The sequence below is a fragment of the Tachypleus tridentatus genome, chromosome 9, assembly GCF_004210375.1.
Source record: "Tachypleus tridentatus isolate NWPU-2018 chromosome 9, ASM421037v1, whole genome shotgun sequence".
Lineage (NCBI taxonomy): Eukaryota > Metazoa > Arthropoda > Merostomata > Xiphosura > Limulidae > Tachypleus > Tachypleus tridentatus.
This window is the reverse complement of record NC_134833.1, coordinates 690,717-711,562: the sequence shown is the minus strand read 5'-3', so window position 1 is coordinate 711,562 and position 20,846 is coordinate 690,717. Positions and strand designations below refer to the sequence as shown.

The 20,846-nt window shown below is 30.3% G+C and overlaps 1 protein-coding gene across 1 annotated transcript; it reads right to left on the bottom strand.

Annotated features, from left to right (window-relative positions):
• Positions 1–5,140: 5,140 nt before the first annotated feature.
• LOC143227009 (uncharacterized) lies at positions 5,141–15,055 on the bottom strand. The gene is made up of 3 exons (XM_076458558.1): positions 14,940–15,055; positions 9,067–9,236; positions 5,141–5,368 (listed from the first exon to the last, which is right to left on the bottom strand). Exons 1-3 carry the CDS (start codon positions 15,008–15,010, stop codon positions 5,226–5,228), a joined length of 384 nt encoding a protein of 127 aa, XP_076314673.1. The 5' UTR covers positions 15,011–15,055; the 3' UTR covers positions 5,141–5,225.
• Between the last annotated feature and the right edge of the window lie 5,791 nt (positions 15,056–20,846).

The window sequence follows — 20,846 nt, the reverse complement described above, 5'->3', positions numbered from 1 at the left end:
AATACACACAGTATCTAATGTAATGTTTATCTACAGTCTATCTAGCTAGCTATAATGAAACATTCAAATACACACAGTATCTAATGTAATGTTTATCTACAGTCTATCTAGCTAGCTATAATGAAACATTCAAATATGCACAGTATCTAATGTAATGTTTATCTACAGTCTATCTAGCTAGCTATAATGAAACATTCAAATACACACAGTATCTAATGTAATGTTTATCTACAGTCTATCTAGCTAGCTATAATGAAACATTCAAATACACACAGTATCTAATGTAATGTTTATCTACAGTCTATCTAGCTAGCTATAATGAAACATTCAAATACACACAGTATCTAATGTAATGTTTATCTACAGTCTATCTAGCTAGCTATAATGAAACATTCAAATACACACAGTATCTAATGTAATGTTTATCTACAGTCTATCTAGCTAGCTATAATGAAACATTCAAATATACACAGAATCTAACGTAATGTTTATCTACAGTCTATCTAGCTAGCTATAATGAAACATTCAAATACACACAGTATCTAATGTAATGTTTATCTACAGTCTATCTAGCTAGCTATAATGAAACATTCAAAAATACACAGTATCTAATGTAATGTTTATCTACAGTCTATCTAGCTAGCTATAATGAAACATTCAAATACACACAGTATCTAATGTAATGTTTATCTACAGTCTATCTAGCTAGCTATAATGAAACATTCAAAAACACACAGTATCTAATGTAATGTTTATCTACAGTCTATCTAGCTAGCTATAATGAAACATTCAAATACACACAGTATCTAATGTAATGTTTATCTACAGTCTATCTAGCTAGCTATAATGAAACATTCAAATACACACAGTATCTAATGTAATGTTTATCTACAGTCTATCTAGCTAGCTATAATGAAACATTCAAATATGCACAGTATCTAATGTAATGTTTATCTACAGTCTATCTAGCTAGCTATAATGAAACATTCAAATACACACAGTATCTAATGTAATGTTTATCTACAGTCTATCTAGCTAGCTATAATGAAACATTCAAATATACACAGTATCTAATGTAATGTTTATCTACAGTCTATCTAGCTAGCTATAATGAAACATTCAAATACACACAGTATCTAATGTAATGTTTATCTACAGTCTATCTAGCTAGCTATAATGAAACATTCAAAAATACACAGTATCTAATGTAATGTTTATCTACAGTCTATCTAGCTAGCTATAATGAAACATTCAAAAATACACAGTATCTAATGTAATGTTTATCTACAGTCTATCTAGCTAGCTATAATGAAACATTCAAAAATACACAGTATCTAATGTAATGTTTATCTACAGTCTATCTAGCTAGCTATAATGAAATATTCAAATACACACAGTATCTAATGTAATGTTTATCTACAGTCTATCTAGCTAGCTATAATGAAACATTCAAAAACACAGATTATCTAATGTAATGTTTATCTACAGTCTATCTAGCTAGCTATAATGAAACATTCAAATATACACAGTATCTAATGTAATGTTTATCTACAGTCTATCTAGCTAGCTATAATGAAACATTCAAATACACACAGTATCTAATGTAATGTTTATCTACAGTCTATCTAGCTAGCTATAATGAAACATTCAAAGATACACAGTATCTAATATAATGTTTATCTACAGTCTATCTAGCTAGCTATAATAAACATTCAAATACACTCAGTATCTAATGTAATGTTTATCTACAGTCTATCTAGCTAGCTATAATGAAACATTCAAATATACACAGAATCTAATGTAATGTTTATTTACAGTCTATCTAGCTAGCTATAATGAAACATTGAAATACACACAGTATCTAAGGTAATGTTTACGTACAGTCTATCTAGCTACCTATAATGAAACATTCAAATACACACAGTATCTAATGTGATATTTATCTACAGTCTATCTAGCTAGCTATAATGAAACATTTAAATACACACAGTATCTAATGTAATGTTTATCTACAGTCTATCTAGCTAGCTATAATGAAACTTTCAAAGATACACAGTATCTAATATAATGTTTATCTACCGTCTATCTAGCTAGCTATAATAAAACATTCAAATACACACAGTATCTAATGTAATGTTTATCTACAGTCTATCTAGCTAGCTATAATGAAACATTGAAATACACACAGTATCTAAGGTAATGTTTATCTACAGTCTATCTAGCTAGCTATAATGAAACATTCAAATATGCACAGTATCTAATGTAATGTTTATCAACAGTCTATCTAGCTAGGTACAATGTAACATTCAAAAATACACAGTATCTAATGTAATGTTTATCTACAGTTTCTCTAGCTAGCTTAAATGAAACATTCAAATACACACAGTATCTAATGTAATGTTTATCTACAGTCTATCTAGCTAGCTATAATGAAACATTCAAATACACACAGTATCTAAGGTAATGTTTACCTACAGTCTATCTAGCTACCTATAATGATACATTCTAATACACACAGTATCTAATGTGATATTTATCTACAGTCTATCTAGCTAGCTATAATGAAACATTCAAATACACACAGTATCTAAGGTAATGTTTATCTACAGTCTATCTAGCTAGCTATAATGAAACATTCAAATACACACAGTATCTAATGTAATGTTTATCTACAGTCTATCTAGCTAGCTATAATGAAACATTGAAATACACACAGTATCTAAGGTAATGTTTACCTACAGTCTATCTAGCTAGCTATAATGAAACATTCAAAAATGCACAGTATCTAATGTAATGTTTATCTACAGTCTATCTATTTAGCTATAATGAAACATTCAAAAATACACAGTATCTAATGTAATGTTTATCTACAGTCTGTCTAGTTAGCTATAATGAGACATTCAAATACACACAGTATCTAATGTAATGTTTATCTACAGTCTATCCAGCTAGCTATAATGAAACATTCAAATATGTACAGTATCTAATGTAATGTTTATCTACAGTCTCTCTAGCTAGCTAAAATGAAACATTCAAATACACACAGTATCTAATGTAATGTTTACCTACAGTCTATCTAGCTCGCTATAATGAAACATTGAAATACACAGATTATCTAATGTAATGTTTATCTACAGTCTATCTATCTAGCTATAATGAAACATTCAAATACACAAAGTATCTAATGTAATGTTTATCTACAGTCTCTCTAGCTAGCTTAAATGAAACATTCAAAAATACACAGTATCTTATGTAATGTTTATCTACAGTCTATCTAGCTAGCTATAATGAAACATTCAAAAATACACAGTATCTAATGTAATATTTATCTACAGTCTCTCTAGCTAGCTTAAATGAAACATTCAAATACACACAGTATCTAATGTAATATTTACCTACAGTCTATCTAGCTCGCTATAATGAAACGTTCTAATACACAGATTATCTAATGTAATGTTTATCTACAGTCTATCTAGCTAGCTATAATGAAACATTCAAATACACACAGTATCTAATGTAATGTTTATCTACAGTCTATCTAGCTAGCTATAATGAAACTTTCAAAGATACACAGTATCTAATATAATGTTTATCTACAGTCTATCTAGCTAGCTATAATAAACATTCAAATACACTCAGTATCTAATGTAATGTTTATCTACAGTCTATCTAGCTTGCTATAAAGAAACATTCTAATATGCACAGTATCTAACGTAATGTTTATTTACAGTCTATCTAGCTAGCTATAATGAAACATTGAAATACACACAGTATCTAAGGTAATGTTTACCTACAGTCTATCTAGCTACCTATAATGAAACATTCAAATACACACAGTATCTAATGTGATATTTATCTACAGTCTATCTAGCTAGCTATAATGAAACATTTAAATACACACAGTATCTAATGTAATGTTTATCTACAGTCTATCTAGCTAGCTATAATGAAACTTTTAAAGATACACAGTATCTAATATAATGTTTATCTACCGTCTATCTAGCTAGCTATAATAAAACATTCAAATACACACAGTATCTAATGTAATGTTTATCTACAGTCTATCTAGCTAGCTATAATGAAACATTGAAATACACACAGTATCTAAGGTAATGTTTATCTACAGTCTATCTAGCTAGCTATAATGAAACATTCAAATATGCACAGTATCTAATGTAATGTTTATCAACAGTTTATCTAGCTAGGTATAATGTAACATTCAAATACACTCAGTATCTAATGTAATGTTTATCTACAGTTTCTCTAGCTAGCTATAATGAAACATTCAAATACACACAGTATCTAATGTAATGTTTATCTACAGTCTATCTAGCTAGCTATAATGAAACATTCAAATACACACAGTATCTAAGGTAATGTTTACCTACAGTCTATCTAGCTACCTATAATGATACATTCTAATACACACAGTATCTAATGTGATATTTATCTACAGTCTATCTAGCTAGCTATAATGAAACATTCAAATACACACAGTATCTAATGTAATGTTTGTCTACAGTCTATCTAGCTAGCTATAATGAAAATTTTAAAGATACACAGTATCTAATATAATGTTTATCTACCGTCTATCTAGCTAGCTATAATAAACCTTCAAATACACTCAGTATCTAATGTAATGTTTATCTACAGTCTATCTAGCTTGCTATAAAGAAACATTCTAATATGCACAGTATCTAACGTAATGTTTATTTACAGTCTATCTAGCTAGCTTTAATGAAACATTCAAATACACACAGTATCTAATGTAATGTTTGTCTACAGTCTATCTAGCTACCTATAATGAAACATTCAAATACACACAGTATCTAATGTGATATTTATCTACAGTCTATCTAGCTAGCTATAATGAAACATTCAAATACACACAGTATCTAATGTAATGTTTATCTACCGTCTATCTAGCTAGCTATAATGAAACATTCAAATACACACAGTATCTAATGTAATGTTTATCTACAGTCTATCTAGCTAGCTATAATGAAACATTGAAATACACACAGTATCTAAGGTAATGTTTATCTACAGTCTATCTAGCTAGCTATAATGAAACATTCAAATATGCACAGTATCTAATGTAATGTTTATCTACAGTCTATCTTGCTAGCTATAATGAAACATTCAAATACAGACAGTATCTAATGTAATGTTTATCTGCAGTCTATCTTGCTAGCTATTATGAAACGTTCTAATACACCCAGTATCTAATGTAATATGCTAGTTCTACACACCTTCTTAATGCTGTTTCCACAGGAAGATTTTGGTTGTGATATTGGTGTCCCCACCAAGCTACTGGCTGTGCTCTTGTTGGAAGGGTTCAGTGGATCTTGGCTTCCTTGTTGCGTTTCTAAAGGTTGAACGATAGCGTAATGTTAAAAAATATATCAAAATATTTACAGTATTTTTCCAAAACGTTAATTAATTGTTAGGTAACTGTGAAAAGAGGGTTGGTAAAAAATAACAACCAAGAAATGTAAGAAAAAAGTTGGAGAAATATATCATTGTAAATAATCATGAAACTTTGAATAAAATATGTATCAAATGCAGCACAATTATGGTATAGTTTCTGAAATAACTTATCATAGTATAAGTACTAGGCCATCTCCACTGACTTGTTTGGAATCATTCACGCATTTCTAACAATATTTTACAATCATACATTGATAAATTTAACGTGGTATATAAACAAGAACAACTTTAATTCATTGTTTGGAATGATTCAGAATATTTCTAACTATATTCTATAATTATACATCGATAAACACCAAACCATTATGATTTATAAAATACAATGTGATAACTGCCACGACTTCTATAATGGAGAAATAAGTAGAAAAATGGAAACCAGATTCAAAGAACACATTTATGAACACTGCAAGTCAAATAAACACAACATAACCATAGAAAACACTCAAATGCTAAATAAAGAAACAAACGCAAAATTAAAGACGCCTTACTTAAATGTTTAGAATGATATATAAGATTTCTAACAATATTTTACAATCATACATTGACAAATTTACCATAGTATAAAAACAAGATCATTTTTTCTGACTTACTTTGAATGATTTAGGATATTTGTAACAACATTTTACAATGATACATTGCTAAATTTATTGTAATAGAAAAACCAGGTCAACTAAACGGAATTGTTTGGAATGATATGGGATATTTGTATCAATATTTTGCAATCATACATTGATAAATTTATTCTAGTATAAAAACAAAGACAACCTTATGGAATTCTTTTGAATGATTCACGACATTTATAACAATATTTTACAATCACACATTCCATAAATTTGTTGTTGCATAAAAACAATTTCAACTGTACTAAAATGTTTGGAAAGATTCAGTGCATTTGTAACAATATTTTATAATTATATATTGATATAATTTATCATAGTATAAAAACAAAGTCAACTAAACTGAAATGTTTTGAATGATTGAGGGCATTTGTAACATTTTACAATCATACCTTAATAAACTTCGCATGGTATAAAAAGGACAACTTTACAGAATAGTTTGGAATGATTAAGGACATATGTAATCATATATTTATAAATCTCAGAACAAAAACAAGGTCAACTGACCTTAATTGTCTGGTACGATTTGGGACATTTGTAACAATATTTTAGAAGCATACAATGATAAACTTACTCTAGTACAAAAACAAAGTCAACTGAATTGTTTGGAATAATTCAGTACAATTGTAACAGTATTTAACAGATATACATTGATACAATTTCGCATGGTATAAAAACAAGGTCAACATTACTGACTTATTTGGAACTATTCAAGGCATTTATATTAATATTTTATATTAATATTATTAAATATAATAATATTATTTATTATATTAGTATTGATAAATTTATTCTAGTATAAAAACAAGGTCAAATTTACTGAATTGTTTGGAATGATTCAAGACATTTGTAACAATAATTTAGAATCATATATTGATAAACTTATCATACATAAAACTAGGTCAACGTAATTGATTTTTTGGAATGATTCAGTAACAATATTTTACAATGGTAAAATTGTTTCAGCATAGAAATAAAGTCAATTTTACTGAATTGTTTGGAATGATACCGAACATTTCTAACAATATATTACATTTAGAAAAATATTTTACTCATATATTGATAAATTTTAGTATAAAACTAGGTCAACTATACTCAATTGACTGGCATGATTCAGGATATTTCTAATAATATTTTACTGCAGTCATAGATTGATAAATTTATTGTGGTATACAAACAAGGCGAACTTTTATGAATCGCTTATAAATATTCATGTCATTACCAATATTTTATAGTCATACGTTGATAAACTTATTGTAGTATATAAATAACGTCAACTGTACTGAATTGTTCGAGATACTGAGGACATTTGTAACATTACTTTACAACCACACATTGAGAAACTTAGCAAGGTATATAAACAAGGACAACTTTAATGAATTCTTTGGAATGATTCAGAATATTTCAAACAATATTTTACAATAACACATTGATTTGACTTATCATAGTATAAAAACTAGGTCAACTTAAATGAATTGTTTGCAATTATTTAGGACATTTGTAACAATATTTTATAATCACACAGTAATAGACTTATCATAGTATGAAAACAAGGACATCTTTACTCAATTGTTTACAACGATTCAGGTTATTTTAAACAATGTGTTACAATCATACATTAATAAATATATTGTAGTATAACAACTTGGTCAACTTATCCAAATGTTTGGAATAGTTAGGGATATTTGTAACAATATTTTCAATAATACATTGATAAACTTATGCTATAAAAACCAGATCAACTTAACTGAGATGTTTGGAATGAATCATGACATTTGTAAAAATACTTTACAATCATACATTGATCCATTCACTATTGTATAAAAACAAGGTCAATTATAGTGAATTGTTTGAAATGATTCAGGACATTTCTACCAATATGATTTATAAAATACAATGTGATAACTGCCACGACTTCTATATTGGAGAAACAAGTAGAAAAATGGAAACCAGATTCCAAGAACATAAAAAGTCACCTTCACACGTTTTCGAACACTGCAAGTCAAATAAACACAACATAACCATAGAAAACACTCAAATACTAAATAAAGAAACAAACATAAACAAACACAAAATTAAAGAAGCCTTACTTATACAATAACATAAACCCAAAATAAACCAATACAAAGGAACGCCTTTATACCTATATTAAGAAATATATCCAACATTTAAGCACGCCCTCTACATTCCTATACTCAATTGCACAACTGCCTTTAAGCATATGGTTAGCTATCGGTCAGTTACTTCTTTCTTTTTTGTAAACCTGACGATGACCAAAGAAGGTCGAAATGCTGTCCGCTCCTCTACATAGAGCCTTCTCTTTCCGTTTTTACATTCATACATCGACGATAAATTTATTGTAGTGTAAAAACAAGATAATCTTTACTGACTTATTTGAAATGATCCAGTGCACTTGAAACAATATTTTACAATCATACATTTATAAACTTAGAGCATTATCAAAACATTGTCAGCATAACTTAATTATTTCGAATGATACAGGACATTTCTTACAATATTTTACAATTATACATTGATATAACTTATGATATTATAAAAACTACATCAACTTAAATGAATTGTTTGGATGATTCAGGGCACTTAGAATAATATTTTACAATAATACACTGATAAACACAACATAGTGTGAAAATAAGTAGAACTTTATTGAAATTTTTGGGATGAATCAGGACATTTGTAACAATATTTTACAAACATGCATTGATAACTTTATTGTGGTATGAAAACTAGGTAAACTCAACTGAATGTTTTGAAAAGATCCAGGACATTTCAAGCAATAAAGCCAACGTACTTTGATAAATTTATTTTAGTACAAAAACAAGGTCACCTTTAGTCTTTGTAGCTGTTATATAATTTGTAGAACGTTTTAACTTATTGTATTAATGGTAAATTTATTTACAAGAATTTGGCAGAAGTTTCGGCTAACTTAATGACTTACCAGAACGTGATGACAGAGGTGAAGGTTGGGTGCTCAGACTAGTTTTACGAGATTGAGGAACTTTAAAATTTTTACGTTTTTTGCTGCCTTTCTTACTTCGGTTACCATTATTATTCATCAGCCGAGTGTTTGGAGAGTTCAGAACACTTCGCTGGTTCCGGAACTGAGCTCTGCAGGAGGAAGATATACATACTTTGTAACTACTTCAATAGAAGCTTTCACACAATAACCCAGACATTTATACATTGTAACTACTTCAACAGAATATTTAAAATAGTAACACAGACATATACCAATTGTAACTATTTCAATAGAAGATTTTCAACATTAACACAGACATGCACTAATTGTAACTATTTCAATAGAAGATTTTCAACATTAACACAGACATGTACTAATTGTAACTATTTCAATAGAAGATTTTCAACATTAATACAGACATGTATTAATTCTAACTATTTCAATAGAAAATTTTCAACATTAATACAGACATGTACTAATTGTAACAATCTCAATAGAAGATTTTCAACATTAATACAGACATGTACTAATTGTAACTATCTCAATAGAAGATTTTCAACATTAATACAGACATATACTAATTGTAACTATCTCAATAGAAGATTTTCAACATTAATACAGACATGTACTAATTGTAACTATTTCAATAGAAGATTTTCGACATTAATACAGACATGTACTAATTATAACTATCTCAATAGAAGATTTTCAACATTAACACAGACATGTACTAATTGTAACTATTTCAATAGAAGATTTTCAACACTAATACAGACATGTACTAATTATAACTATCTCAATAGAAGATTTTCAACATTAACACAGACATGTACTAATTGTAACTATTTCAATAGAAGATTTTCAACATTAATACAGACATATATTAATTGTAACTATTTCAATAGAAGATTTTCAACATTAATACAGACATGTACTAATTGTAACTATTTCAATAGAAGATTTTCAACATTAATACAGACATGTACTAATTGTAACTATTTCAATAGAAGATTTTCAACATTAATACAGACATGTACTAATTGTAACTATCTCAATAGAAGATTTTCAACATTGTACAATTGTAACGATTTCAAAAAAAGATTTTCAACATTAATACAGACATGTACTAATTGTAACTATTTTAATAGAATATTTTCAACATTAATACAGACAGGTATTAATTGTAACTATTTCAATAGAAGATTTTCAACATTAATACAGACATGTATTAATTGTAACTATCTCAATAGAAGATTTTCAACATTAATACAGACATATACTAATTGTAACTATCTCAATAGAAGATTTTCAACATTAATACAGACATGCACTAATTGTAACTATTTCAATAGAAGATTTTCAACATTAATACAGACATGTACTAATTGTAACAATCTCAATAGAAGATTTTCAACATTAATACAGACATGTACTAATTGTAACTATCTCAATAGAAGATTTTCAACATTAATACAGACATGTACTAATTGTAACTATCTCAATAGAAGATTTTCAACATTAATACAGACATGTACTAATTGTAACTATTTCAATAGAAGATTTTCAACATTAATACAGACATGTACTAATTGTAACTATTTCAATAGAAGATTTTCAACATTAATACAGACATGTACTAATTGTAACTATCTCAATAGAAGATTTTCAACATTGTACTAATTGTAACGATTTCAAAAAAGATTTTCAACATTAATACAGACATGTACTAATTGTAACTATTTTAATAGAATATTTTCAACATTAATACAGACAGGTATTAATTGTAACTATTTCAATAGAAGATATTCAACATTAATACAGACATGTGTTAATTGTAACTATTTTAATATAATATTTTCAACATTAATACAGACATGTACTAATTGTAACTTTTTCAATAGAAGATATTCAACACTAATATAGACATGTACTAATTGTACCTATTTCAATAGAAGATTTTCAACATTAATACAGACATGTACTAATTGTAACTATTTCAAAAGAATATTTGAAACACTTACACAGATATACACGCTCTGTAACTTCCAAAATGAAGGATTTGAAACGATAACACAGATATGTTCCATTTGTAACTACTTCAATAGAATATTCCAAACACTAACACAGACCTGCACCAATTGTAACTGCTTCAAAAGAAGCTTTTAAACACTAGCACAGACATGTAGCAATTGTAACTACTTCAATAGACACAATAACCCAGACATTTACACATTATAACTACACCAATAGAAGCTTTGAATATTTAACCCAGACATTTACACAAAGTAACAACTTCAACATAACATTTGAAGCGGTAACAGAGACATGTACCAATTGTAACTATTTGAATAGAGATACCAAACACTAACACAGACAGTTACCAATTGTAACTACTTCAGTAAAAGATCTGAAACCCTGACAAAGATATGTACACATTGTAACTACTTCACCAGCAGCTTTGAAACACTAACACAGACATGTAACAGATCGGTTAAACTTTGCTGAGAAGCACCAAACATGGGACGTAGAAAAGTGGATGAAAGTTTTGTTCTCTGATGAGAAATAATTTAAACTGGATGGTCCAGATGGCTTCCAACGTTACTGGTACGATGAGGATATCCCACCGGAGACATTTTCTATATGACACAGTAGAGGTTCCATCATGATCTGGGGTGCTTTCTCCTTCCATGGAACAATGAAGCTTCAGGTTATACAGGGGGTCAATCAGCAGCTGACTACATTGATCAGCTAGTATTTAGCCTAATTTTCATAGTGTTAACATTTTCTTTATCAAATGCTAAAAGAGTTTTTTATTTTTATTTTTCCTTTTCTTATTTTCATCTTTTGAAGCTCTACTGAAATAAGTGGTTGAGTCTAACAACGCAAAATGCATATTTTTTCTTTATGTTCATTGGCCTTAAGATTTTGGCCAGCAGGGTGTGTACCAATTGTAACTACTTCTAGAGAAGATATGAAACACTAACACAGAAATGTTCACATTGTAACTACTTCAATAGCAGCTTTCAAACACTAACACATATATAGCAATTGTAACTACTGCAGTAGAACGTTTCGAACTCCAACACACACATTTACACTTACATGTTCATTACAACATTTCAAACACTATGACAGACATATACGCATTTAACTACTTCAATAGAAGACTTCAAACATTAACACACTCCTGTACCAATTGTAACTACTTTACCAGAAGCTTTGAAACACTGACACAGACATTTATTTACCAATAGTTACTACTTAAATAGAAAATATGAAACCGTAACATAGGCATGTTCAAATTGCAAGTATTATTTTAGATGCTTTTAAATACTAACACAGACATGTACCAGTTGTAGCTACTTCAATACCAGGTTTGAAACACTAGCACACACATACATCAATTGTAACTACGTCAACAAAAATATGAAACCGTAACATAGACATGTACACATTATAACTATTTCAATACAAGCTTTCAAAAATTAACACAGATTTGTACATAGAAACTTTCAAACTGTAACATAGACATGTACCCATAGTAAGCACTTCAATAGAAGCTTTCAAACTCTTATACAGAGATGTATGAATTGCAACTACTTCCACAGAAGCTTTGACACAGACATGTACCAGTTGTAGCTAACTCAGTACAAGAGTTGACACACTAACACAGACATGTACCAGTTGTAGCTACCTCAGTACAAGAGTTGACACACTAACACAGACATGTACCAGTTGTAGCTAACTCAGTACAAGAGTTGACACACTAACACAGACATGTACCAGTTGTAGCTAACTCAATACAAGAGTTGACACACTAACACAGACATGTACCAGTTGTAGCTAACTCAGTACAATAGTTGACACACTAACACAGACATGTACCAGTTGTAACTACTTCAATAGAAGATTTGAAACCATAACAGAGAAAGATGCACATTGTAACTACTTCAATAGAAGATTTGAAAATTTAACACAAACAGGTACACACTGCAACTACTTCACCAAAAGCTTTATAACACTATCACAGATATGTACCAATTGTAGCTGCTGTACCAGGAGCTATAAAACACTATCACAGATATGTACCAATTGTAACTACTTCAATAGAAGATATGAAACCCTAACACAGACATGTAGCAATTGTAACTACTTTAATAGAAGCTTTCAAAGACTAAAAGTAACATGTACCAATTGTAACTACTTCATCAGAAGCTTTAAAACACTAAGACAGACATGCACCAATTGTAATTACTTGAATAGAAGATTTGATATCCTTACACAGACATGTACACCTCTTAACAACTTCAATAGCAGCTTTGAAACATTAAGACAGACATGTTCCAATTGTAACTACTTCAGCATGAGCTTTGAAACACTAACACAGAAATGTACTTATTGTAACTACTTCAATAGAATATTTGAAACCCTAACACAGACATGTACACATTGTAACTACTTCAGTAGAAGCTTTGAAACACTAAGAGAGACACATACCAATTGTAACTACTTAAATATAAGATTTGAAACAATAACACAGGCATGTACCAATTGTAACTACTTCAATAGAAGCTTTGAAAAACTAACAAAGACGTGTGCATATTGTAACTACTTCAGTAGAAGCTTTGAAACACTAAGAGAGACACATACCAATTGTAACTACTTAAATATAAGATTTGAAACAATAACACAGGCATGTACCAATTGTAACTACTTCAATAGAAGCTTTGAAAAACTAACAAAGACGTGTGCATATTGTAACTACTTCACTAGAAGCTCTGAAACACTAACATAGAATGTAACAATTGTAAATACTTCATCAGAAGCTTTGAAACACTAACACAGAAATGTACTTATTGTAACTACTCCAATAGAATATTTGAAACCCTAACACAGACATGTACACATTGTAACTACTTCAGTAGAAGCTTTGAAACACTAAGAGAGACACATACCAATTGTAACTACTTAAATATAAGATTTGAAACAATAACACAGACATGTACCAATTGTAACTACTTCAATAGAATCTTTGAAAAACTAACACAGACGTGTGCATATTGTAACTACTTCACTAGAAGCTTTGAAACACTAACATAGAATGTAACAATTGTAAATACTTCATCAGAAGCTTATAAGTACTTGTTGAAGATCAAACATATGCTCGTTAGGTTCTTTGTTTCAGTCTACACATAAGGGCTGTTTGCTCTAACCGTGAAATGACAAACTTATAAAAGTAGCTAATTAACAGCACTCATTGTTTAACCTGTAGATATTTAAATCAAATAAAGCTATTTGACTGTCACTTTTATAACACACTCATAGCTCCTAAGTACAAAGAGAATTTTTGGAGCAACGAGAGATAAATCTTAGATTCTCGGATTTTCAAACCAATGCATGAGCTACCGAACACCAACTGTTATGCGTTTTGGTGTTCAGCTGTAAAGTAGATATTTTTGTCCCATTTCTACAGCTAATACTGAAACTGGTACTAGCTGAATACGTAAATGGCTACACATACACTGTCAAACATTAACGTTAGTAGTTGAAGAAATGTGTGGGTACACATATTCTGATAAATATTAACCCTTGCTAGCTAGATAAATGCATGGCTATACACATTCTGACAAACATTAACCATTACTTTCTAAATATTGGCATGGATACACATATTTGGACAACCCTTAACCCTTACTAGCTGGAAAAATACATGGCTACACACACTGTGACAAATATTAACCCTTCCTTACTTGCTGAATAATCGCATGGCTACACATATTGTGACAAACATTAACCCTTACTTGCTGAATAATTGCATGGCTACACACATTGTGACAAACATTAACCCTTACTTGCTGAATAATTGCATGGCTACACATATTCCGACGAACATCACACCCAATACCACAAGAATAGGAACCATTTTGGTCTGAACTCCAGAGGTCACTCCAGTATCTTCTGTTTCATTTTCTATATTCACATATTCTCCTAAACAAAACAAAAAACGTTATAAAGTTCTTATTGGTTACAATCAACTATGACAAAGGTTGACAACAAATCAGTGTTTGGTTTCCCTACACATCACTTTACACCAGTGGTGTGAGAAAGTAAGCAGTTAAACAAAATACGTTAAACACATTGCACATACACATTCCAGGTGTGATAAGTGTGTGCAGATGTTTCGCAAATGTGTAGAAATGTGAAATATAAGCCACATTTTTAGGAAAAAAAGGCTGAAGTCTAGGTACATTATGATGTTCCACTAACTGTTAACTATATTCAGTACTTTTGTTTGATAATTATGACTGTTTGTTCAGTATGATGTTCCACTAACTGTTAACTATAGTCAGTACTTTTGTTTGATAATTATGACTGTTTGTTCACTATGATGTTCCACTAACTGTTAACTACAGTCAGTACTTTTGTTTGATAATTATGACTGTTTGTTCAGTATGATGTTCCACTGACTGTTAACTATAGTCAGTACTTTTGTTTGGTAATTATGACTGTTTGTTTAGTATGATGTTCCACTGACTGTTAACTATAGTCAGTACTTTTGTTTGGTAATTATGACTGTTTGTTCAGTATGATGTTCCACTAACTGTTAACTATAGTCAGTACTTTTGTTTGGTAATTATGACTGTTTGTTCAGTATGATGTTCCACTAACTGTTAACTATAGTCAGTACTTTTGTTTGGTAATTATGACTGTTTGTTTAGTATGATGTTCCACTAACTGTTAACTATAGCAGTACTTATGTTTGGTAATTATGACTGTTTGTTCAGTATGATGTTCCACTAACTGTTAACTATAGTCAGTACTTTTGTTTGGTAATTATGACTGTTTGTTTAGTATGATGTTCCACTAACTGTTAACTATAGCAGTACTTTTGTTTGGTAATTATGACTGTTTGTTCAGTATGATGTTCCACTAACTGTTAACTACAGTCAGTACTTTTGTTTGGTAATTATGACTGTTTGTTCAGTATGATGTTCCACTAACTGTTAACTATAGTCAGTACTTTTGTTTGGTAATTATGACTGTTTGTTCAGTATGATGTTCCACTAACTGTTAACTACAGTCAGTACTTTTGTTTGGTAATTATGACTGTTTGTTCAGTATGATGTTCCACTAACTGTTAACTATAGTCAGTACTTTTGTTTGGTAATTATGACTGTTTGTTCAGTATGATGTTCCACTAACTGTTAACTATAGTCAGTACTTTTGTTTGGTAATTATGACTGTTTGTTCAGTATGATGTTCCACTAACTGTTAACTATATTCAGTACTTTTGTTTGATAATTATGACTGTTTGTTCAGTATGATGTTCCACTAACTGTTAACTATAGTCAGTACTTTTGTTTGGTAATTATGACTGTTTGTTCAGTATGATGTTCCACTGACTGTTAACTATAGTCAGTACTTTGGTTTGGTAATTATGACTGTTTGTTCAGTATGATGTTCCACTAACTGTTAACTATAGTCAGTACTTTTGTTTGGTAATTATGACTGTTTGTTCAGTATGATGTTCCACTGACTGTTAACTATAGTCAGTACTTTTGTTTGGTAATTATGACTGTTTGTTTAGTATGATGTTCCACTGACTGTTAACTATAGTCAGTACTTTTGTTTGGTAATTATGACTGTTTGTTCAGTATGATGTTCCACTAACTGTTAACTATAGTCAGTACTTTTGTTTGGTAATTATGATTTTTTGTTCAGTATGATGTTCCACTAACTGTTAACTATAGTCGGTACTTTTGTTTGGTAATTATGACTGTTTGTTCAGTATGATGTTTCACTAACTGTTAACTATAGTCAGTACTTTTGTTTGATAATTATGACTGTTTGTTCAGTATGATGTTCCACTAACTGTTAACTACAGTCAGTACTTTTGTTTGGTAATTATGACTGTTTGTTCAGTATGATGTTCCACTGACTGTTAACTATAGTCAGTACTTTTGTTTGGTAATTATGACTGTTTGTTCAGTATGATGTTCCACTAACTGTTAACTATAGTCAGTACTTTTTTGTTTGGTAATTATGACTGTTTGTTCAGTATGATGTTCCACTAACTGTTAACTATAGTCTGTGCTTCTGCCATAATTTAATAATTATTACTGTTTGTTATTTTTACTTAAATAACCTACATTGTTGAGAGCTGTTAAGTCTAAATAATTGCATCATATTCTGCCATGATCATCTTGCCAACTCGTTTTTTATAAACCTACATTGTTGAGAGCTGTTAAGTCTAAATAATTGCATCATATTCTGCCCTGATCATCTTGCCAACTCGTTTTTTATAAACCTACATTGTTGAAAGCTGTTAAGTCTAAATAATTGCATCATATTCTGCCCTGATCATCTTGCCAACTCGTTTTTTTATAAACCTACATTGTTGAAAGCTGTTAAGTCTAAATAATTGCATCATATTCTGCCCTGATCATCTTGCCAACTCGTTTTTTTATAAACCTACATTGTTGAAAGCTGTTAAGTCTAAATAATTGCATCATATTCTGCCCTGATCATCTTGCCAACTCGTTTTTTTTATAAACCTACATTGTTGAGAGCTGTTAAGTCTAAATAATTGCATCATATTCTGCCCTGATCATCTTGCCAACTCGTTTTTTATAAAGCTACATTGTTGAGAGCTGTTAAGTCTAAATAATTGCATCATATTCTGCCCTGATCATCTTGCCAACTCGTTTTTTTATAAACCTACATTGTTGAGAGCTGTTAAGTCTAAATAATTGCATCATATTCTGCCCTGATCATCTTGCCAACTCGTTTTTTTATAAACCTACATTGTTGAAAGCTGTTAAGTCTAAATAATTGCATCATATTCTGCCCTGATCATCTTGCCAACTCGTTTTTTTATAAACCAACATTGTTGAGAGCTGTTAAGTCTAAATAATTGCATCATATTCTGCCCTGATCATCTTGCCAACTCGTTTTTTTATAAACCTACATTGTTGAGAGCTGTTAAGTCTAAATAATTGCATCATATTCTGCCCTGATCATCTTGCCAACTCGTTTTTTTTATAAACCTACATTGTTGAAAGCTGTTAAGTCTAAATAATTGCATCATATTCTGCCCTGATCATCTTGCCAACTCGTTTTTTTATAAACCTACATTGTTGAGAGCTGTTAAGTCTAAATAATTGCATCATATTCTGCCCTGATCATCTTGCCAACTCGTTTTTTTTATAAACCTACATTGTTGAAAGCTGTTAAGTCTAAATAATTGCATCATATTCTGCCCTGATCATCTTGCCAACTCGTTTTTTTATAAACCTACATTGTTGAGAGCTGTTAAGTCTAAATAATTGCATCATATTCTGCCCTGATCATCTTGCCAACTCGTTTTTTTTATAAACCTACATTGTTGAAAGCTGTTAAGTCTAAATAATTGCATCATATTCTGCCCTGATCATCTTACCAACTCGTTTTTTTATAAACCTACATTGTTGAAAGCTGTTAAGTCTAAATAATTGCATCATATTCTGCCCTCATCATCTTGTCAACTCGTTTTTTATAAACCTACATTGTTGAGAGCTGTTAAGTCTAAATAATTGCATCATATTCTGCCCTGATCATCTTGCCAACTCGTTTTTATATAAACCTACATTGTTGAGAGCTGTTAAGTCTAAATAATTGCATCATATTCTGCCCTGATCATCTTGCCAACTCGTTTTTTTTATAAACCTACATTGTTGAGAGCTGTTAAGTCTAAATAATTGCATCATATTCTGCCCTGATCATCTTGCCAACTCGTTTTTTTATAAACCTACATTGTTGAAAGCTGTTAAGTCTAAATAATTGCATCATATTCTGCCCTGATCATCTTGCCAACTCGTTTTTTTATAAACCTACATTGTTGAGAGCTATTAAGTCTAAATAATTGCATCATATTCTGCCCTGATCATCTTGCCAACTCGTTTTTTATAAACCTACATTGTTGAGAGCTGTTAAGTCTAAATAATTGCATCATATTCTGCCCTGATCATCTTGCCAACTCGTTTTTTTTAAACCTACATTGTTGAAAGCTGTTATGTCTAAATAATTGCATCATATTCTGCCCTGATCATCTTGCCAACTCGTTTTTTTTATAAACCTACATTGTTGAGAGCTGTTAAGTCTAAATAATTGCATCATATTCTGCCCTGATCATCTTGCCAACTCGTTTTTTTTATAAACCTACATTGTTGAAAGCTGTTAAGTCTAAATAATTGCATCATATTCTGCCCTGATCATCTTGCCAACTCGTTTTTTATAAACCTACATTGTTGAAAGCTGTTAAGTCTAAATAATTGCATCATATTCTGCCCTGATCATCTTGCCAACTCGTTTTTTTATAAACCTACATTGTTGAGAGCTGTTAAGTCTAAATAATTGCATCATATTCTGCCCTGATCATCTTGCCAACTCGTTTTTTTATAAAGCTACATTGTTGAGAGCTGTTAAGTCTAAATAATTGCATCATATTCTGCCCTGATCATCTTACCAACTCGTTTTTTTATAAACCTACATTGTTGAGAGCTGTTAAGTCTAAATAATTGCATCATATTCTGCCCTGATCATCTTGCCAACTCGTTTTTTTATAAACCTACATTGTTGAAAGCTGTTAAGTCTAAATAATTGCATCATATTCTGCCCTGATCATCTTGCCAACTCGTTTTTTTTATAAACCTACATTGTTGAAAGCTGTTAAGTCTAAATAATTGCATCATATTCTGCCCTGATCATCTTGCCAACTCGTTTTTTATAAACCTACATTGTTGAGAGCTGTTAAGTCTAAATAATTGCATCATATTCTGCCCTGATCATCTTGCCAACTCGTTTTTTTATAAACCTACATTGTTGAAAGCTGTTAAGTCTAAATAATTGCATCATATTCTGCCCTGATCATCTTGCCAACTCGTTTTTTTATAAACCTACATTGTTGAGAGCTGTTAAGTCTAAATAATTGCATCATATTCTGCCCTGATCATCTTGCCAACTCGTTTTTTTTATAAACCTACATTGTTGAAAGCTGTTAAGTCTAAATAATTGCATCATATTCTGCCCTGATCATCTTGCCAACTCGTTTTTTTATAAACCTACATTGTTGAGAGCTGTTAAGTCTAAATAATTGCATCATATTCTGCCCTGATCATCTTGCCAACTCGTTTTTTTATAAACCTACATTGTTGAGAGCTGTTAAGTCTAAATAATTGCATCATATTCTGCCCTGATCATCTTGCCAACTCGTTTTTTTATAAACCTACATTGTTGAGAGCTGTTAAGTCTAAATAATTGCATCATATTCTGCCCTGATCATCTTGCCAACTCGTTTTTTTATAAACCTACATTGTTGAGAGCTGTTAAGTCTAAATAATTGCATCATATTCTGCCCTGATCATCTTGCCAACTCGTTTTTTTTATAATACATTGTTTTTTTTATAAACCTACATTGTTGAAAGCTGTTAAGTCTAAATAATTGCATCATATTCTGCCCTGATCATCTTGCCAACTCGTTTTTTTATAAACCTACATTGTTGAGAGCTGTTAAGTCTAAATAATTGCATCATATTCTGCCCTGATCATCTTGTCAACTCGTTTTTTATAAACCTACATTGTTGAGAGCTGTTAAGTCTAAATAATTGCATCATATTCTGCCCTGATCATCTTGCCAACTCGTTTTTTTTAAACCTACATTGTTGAAAGCTGTTAAGTCTAAATAATTGCATCATATTCTGCCCTGATCATCTTGCCAACTC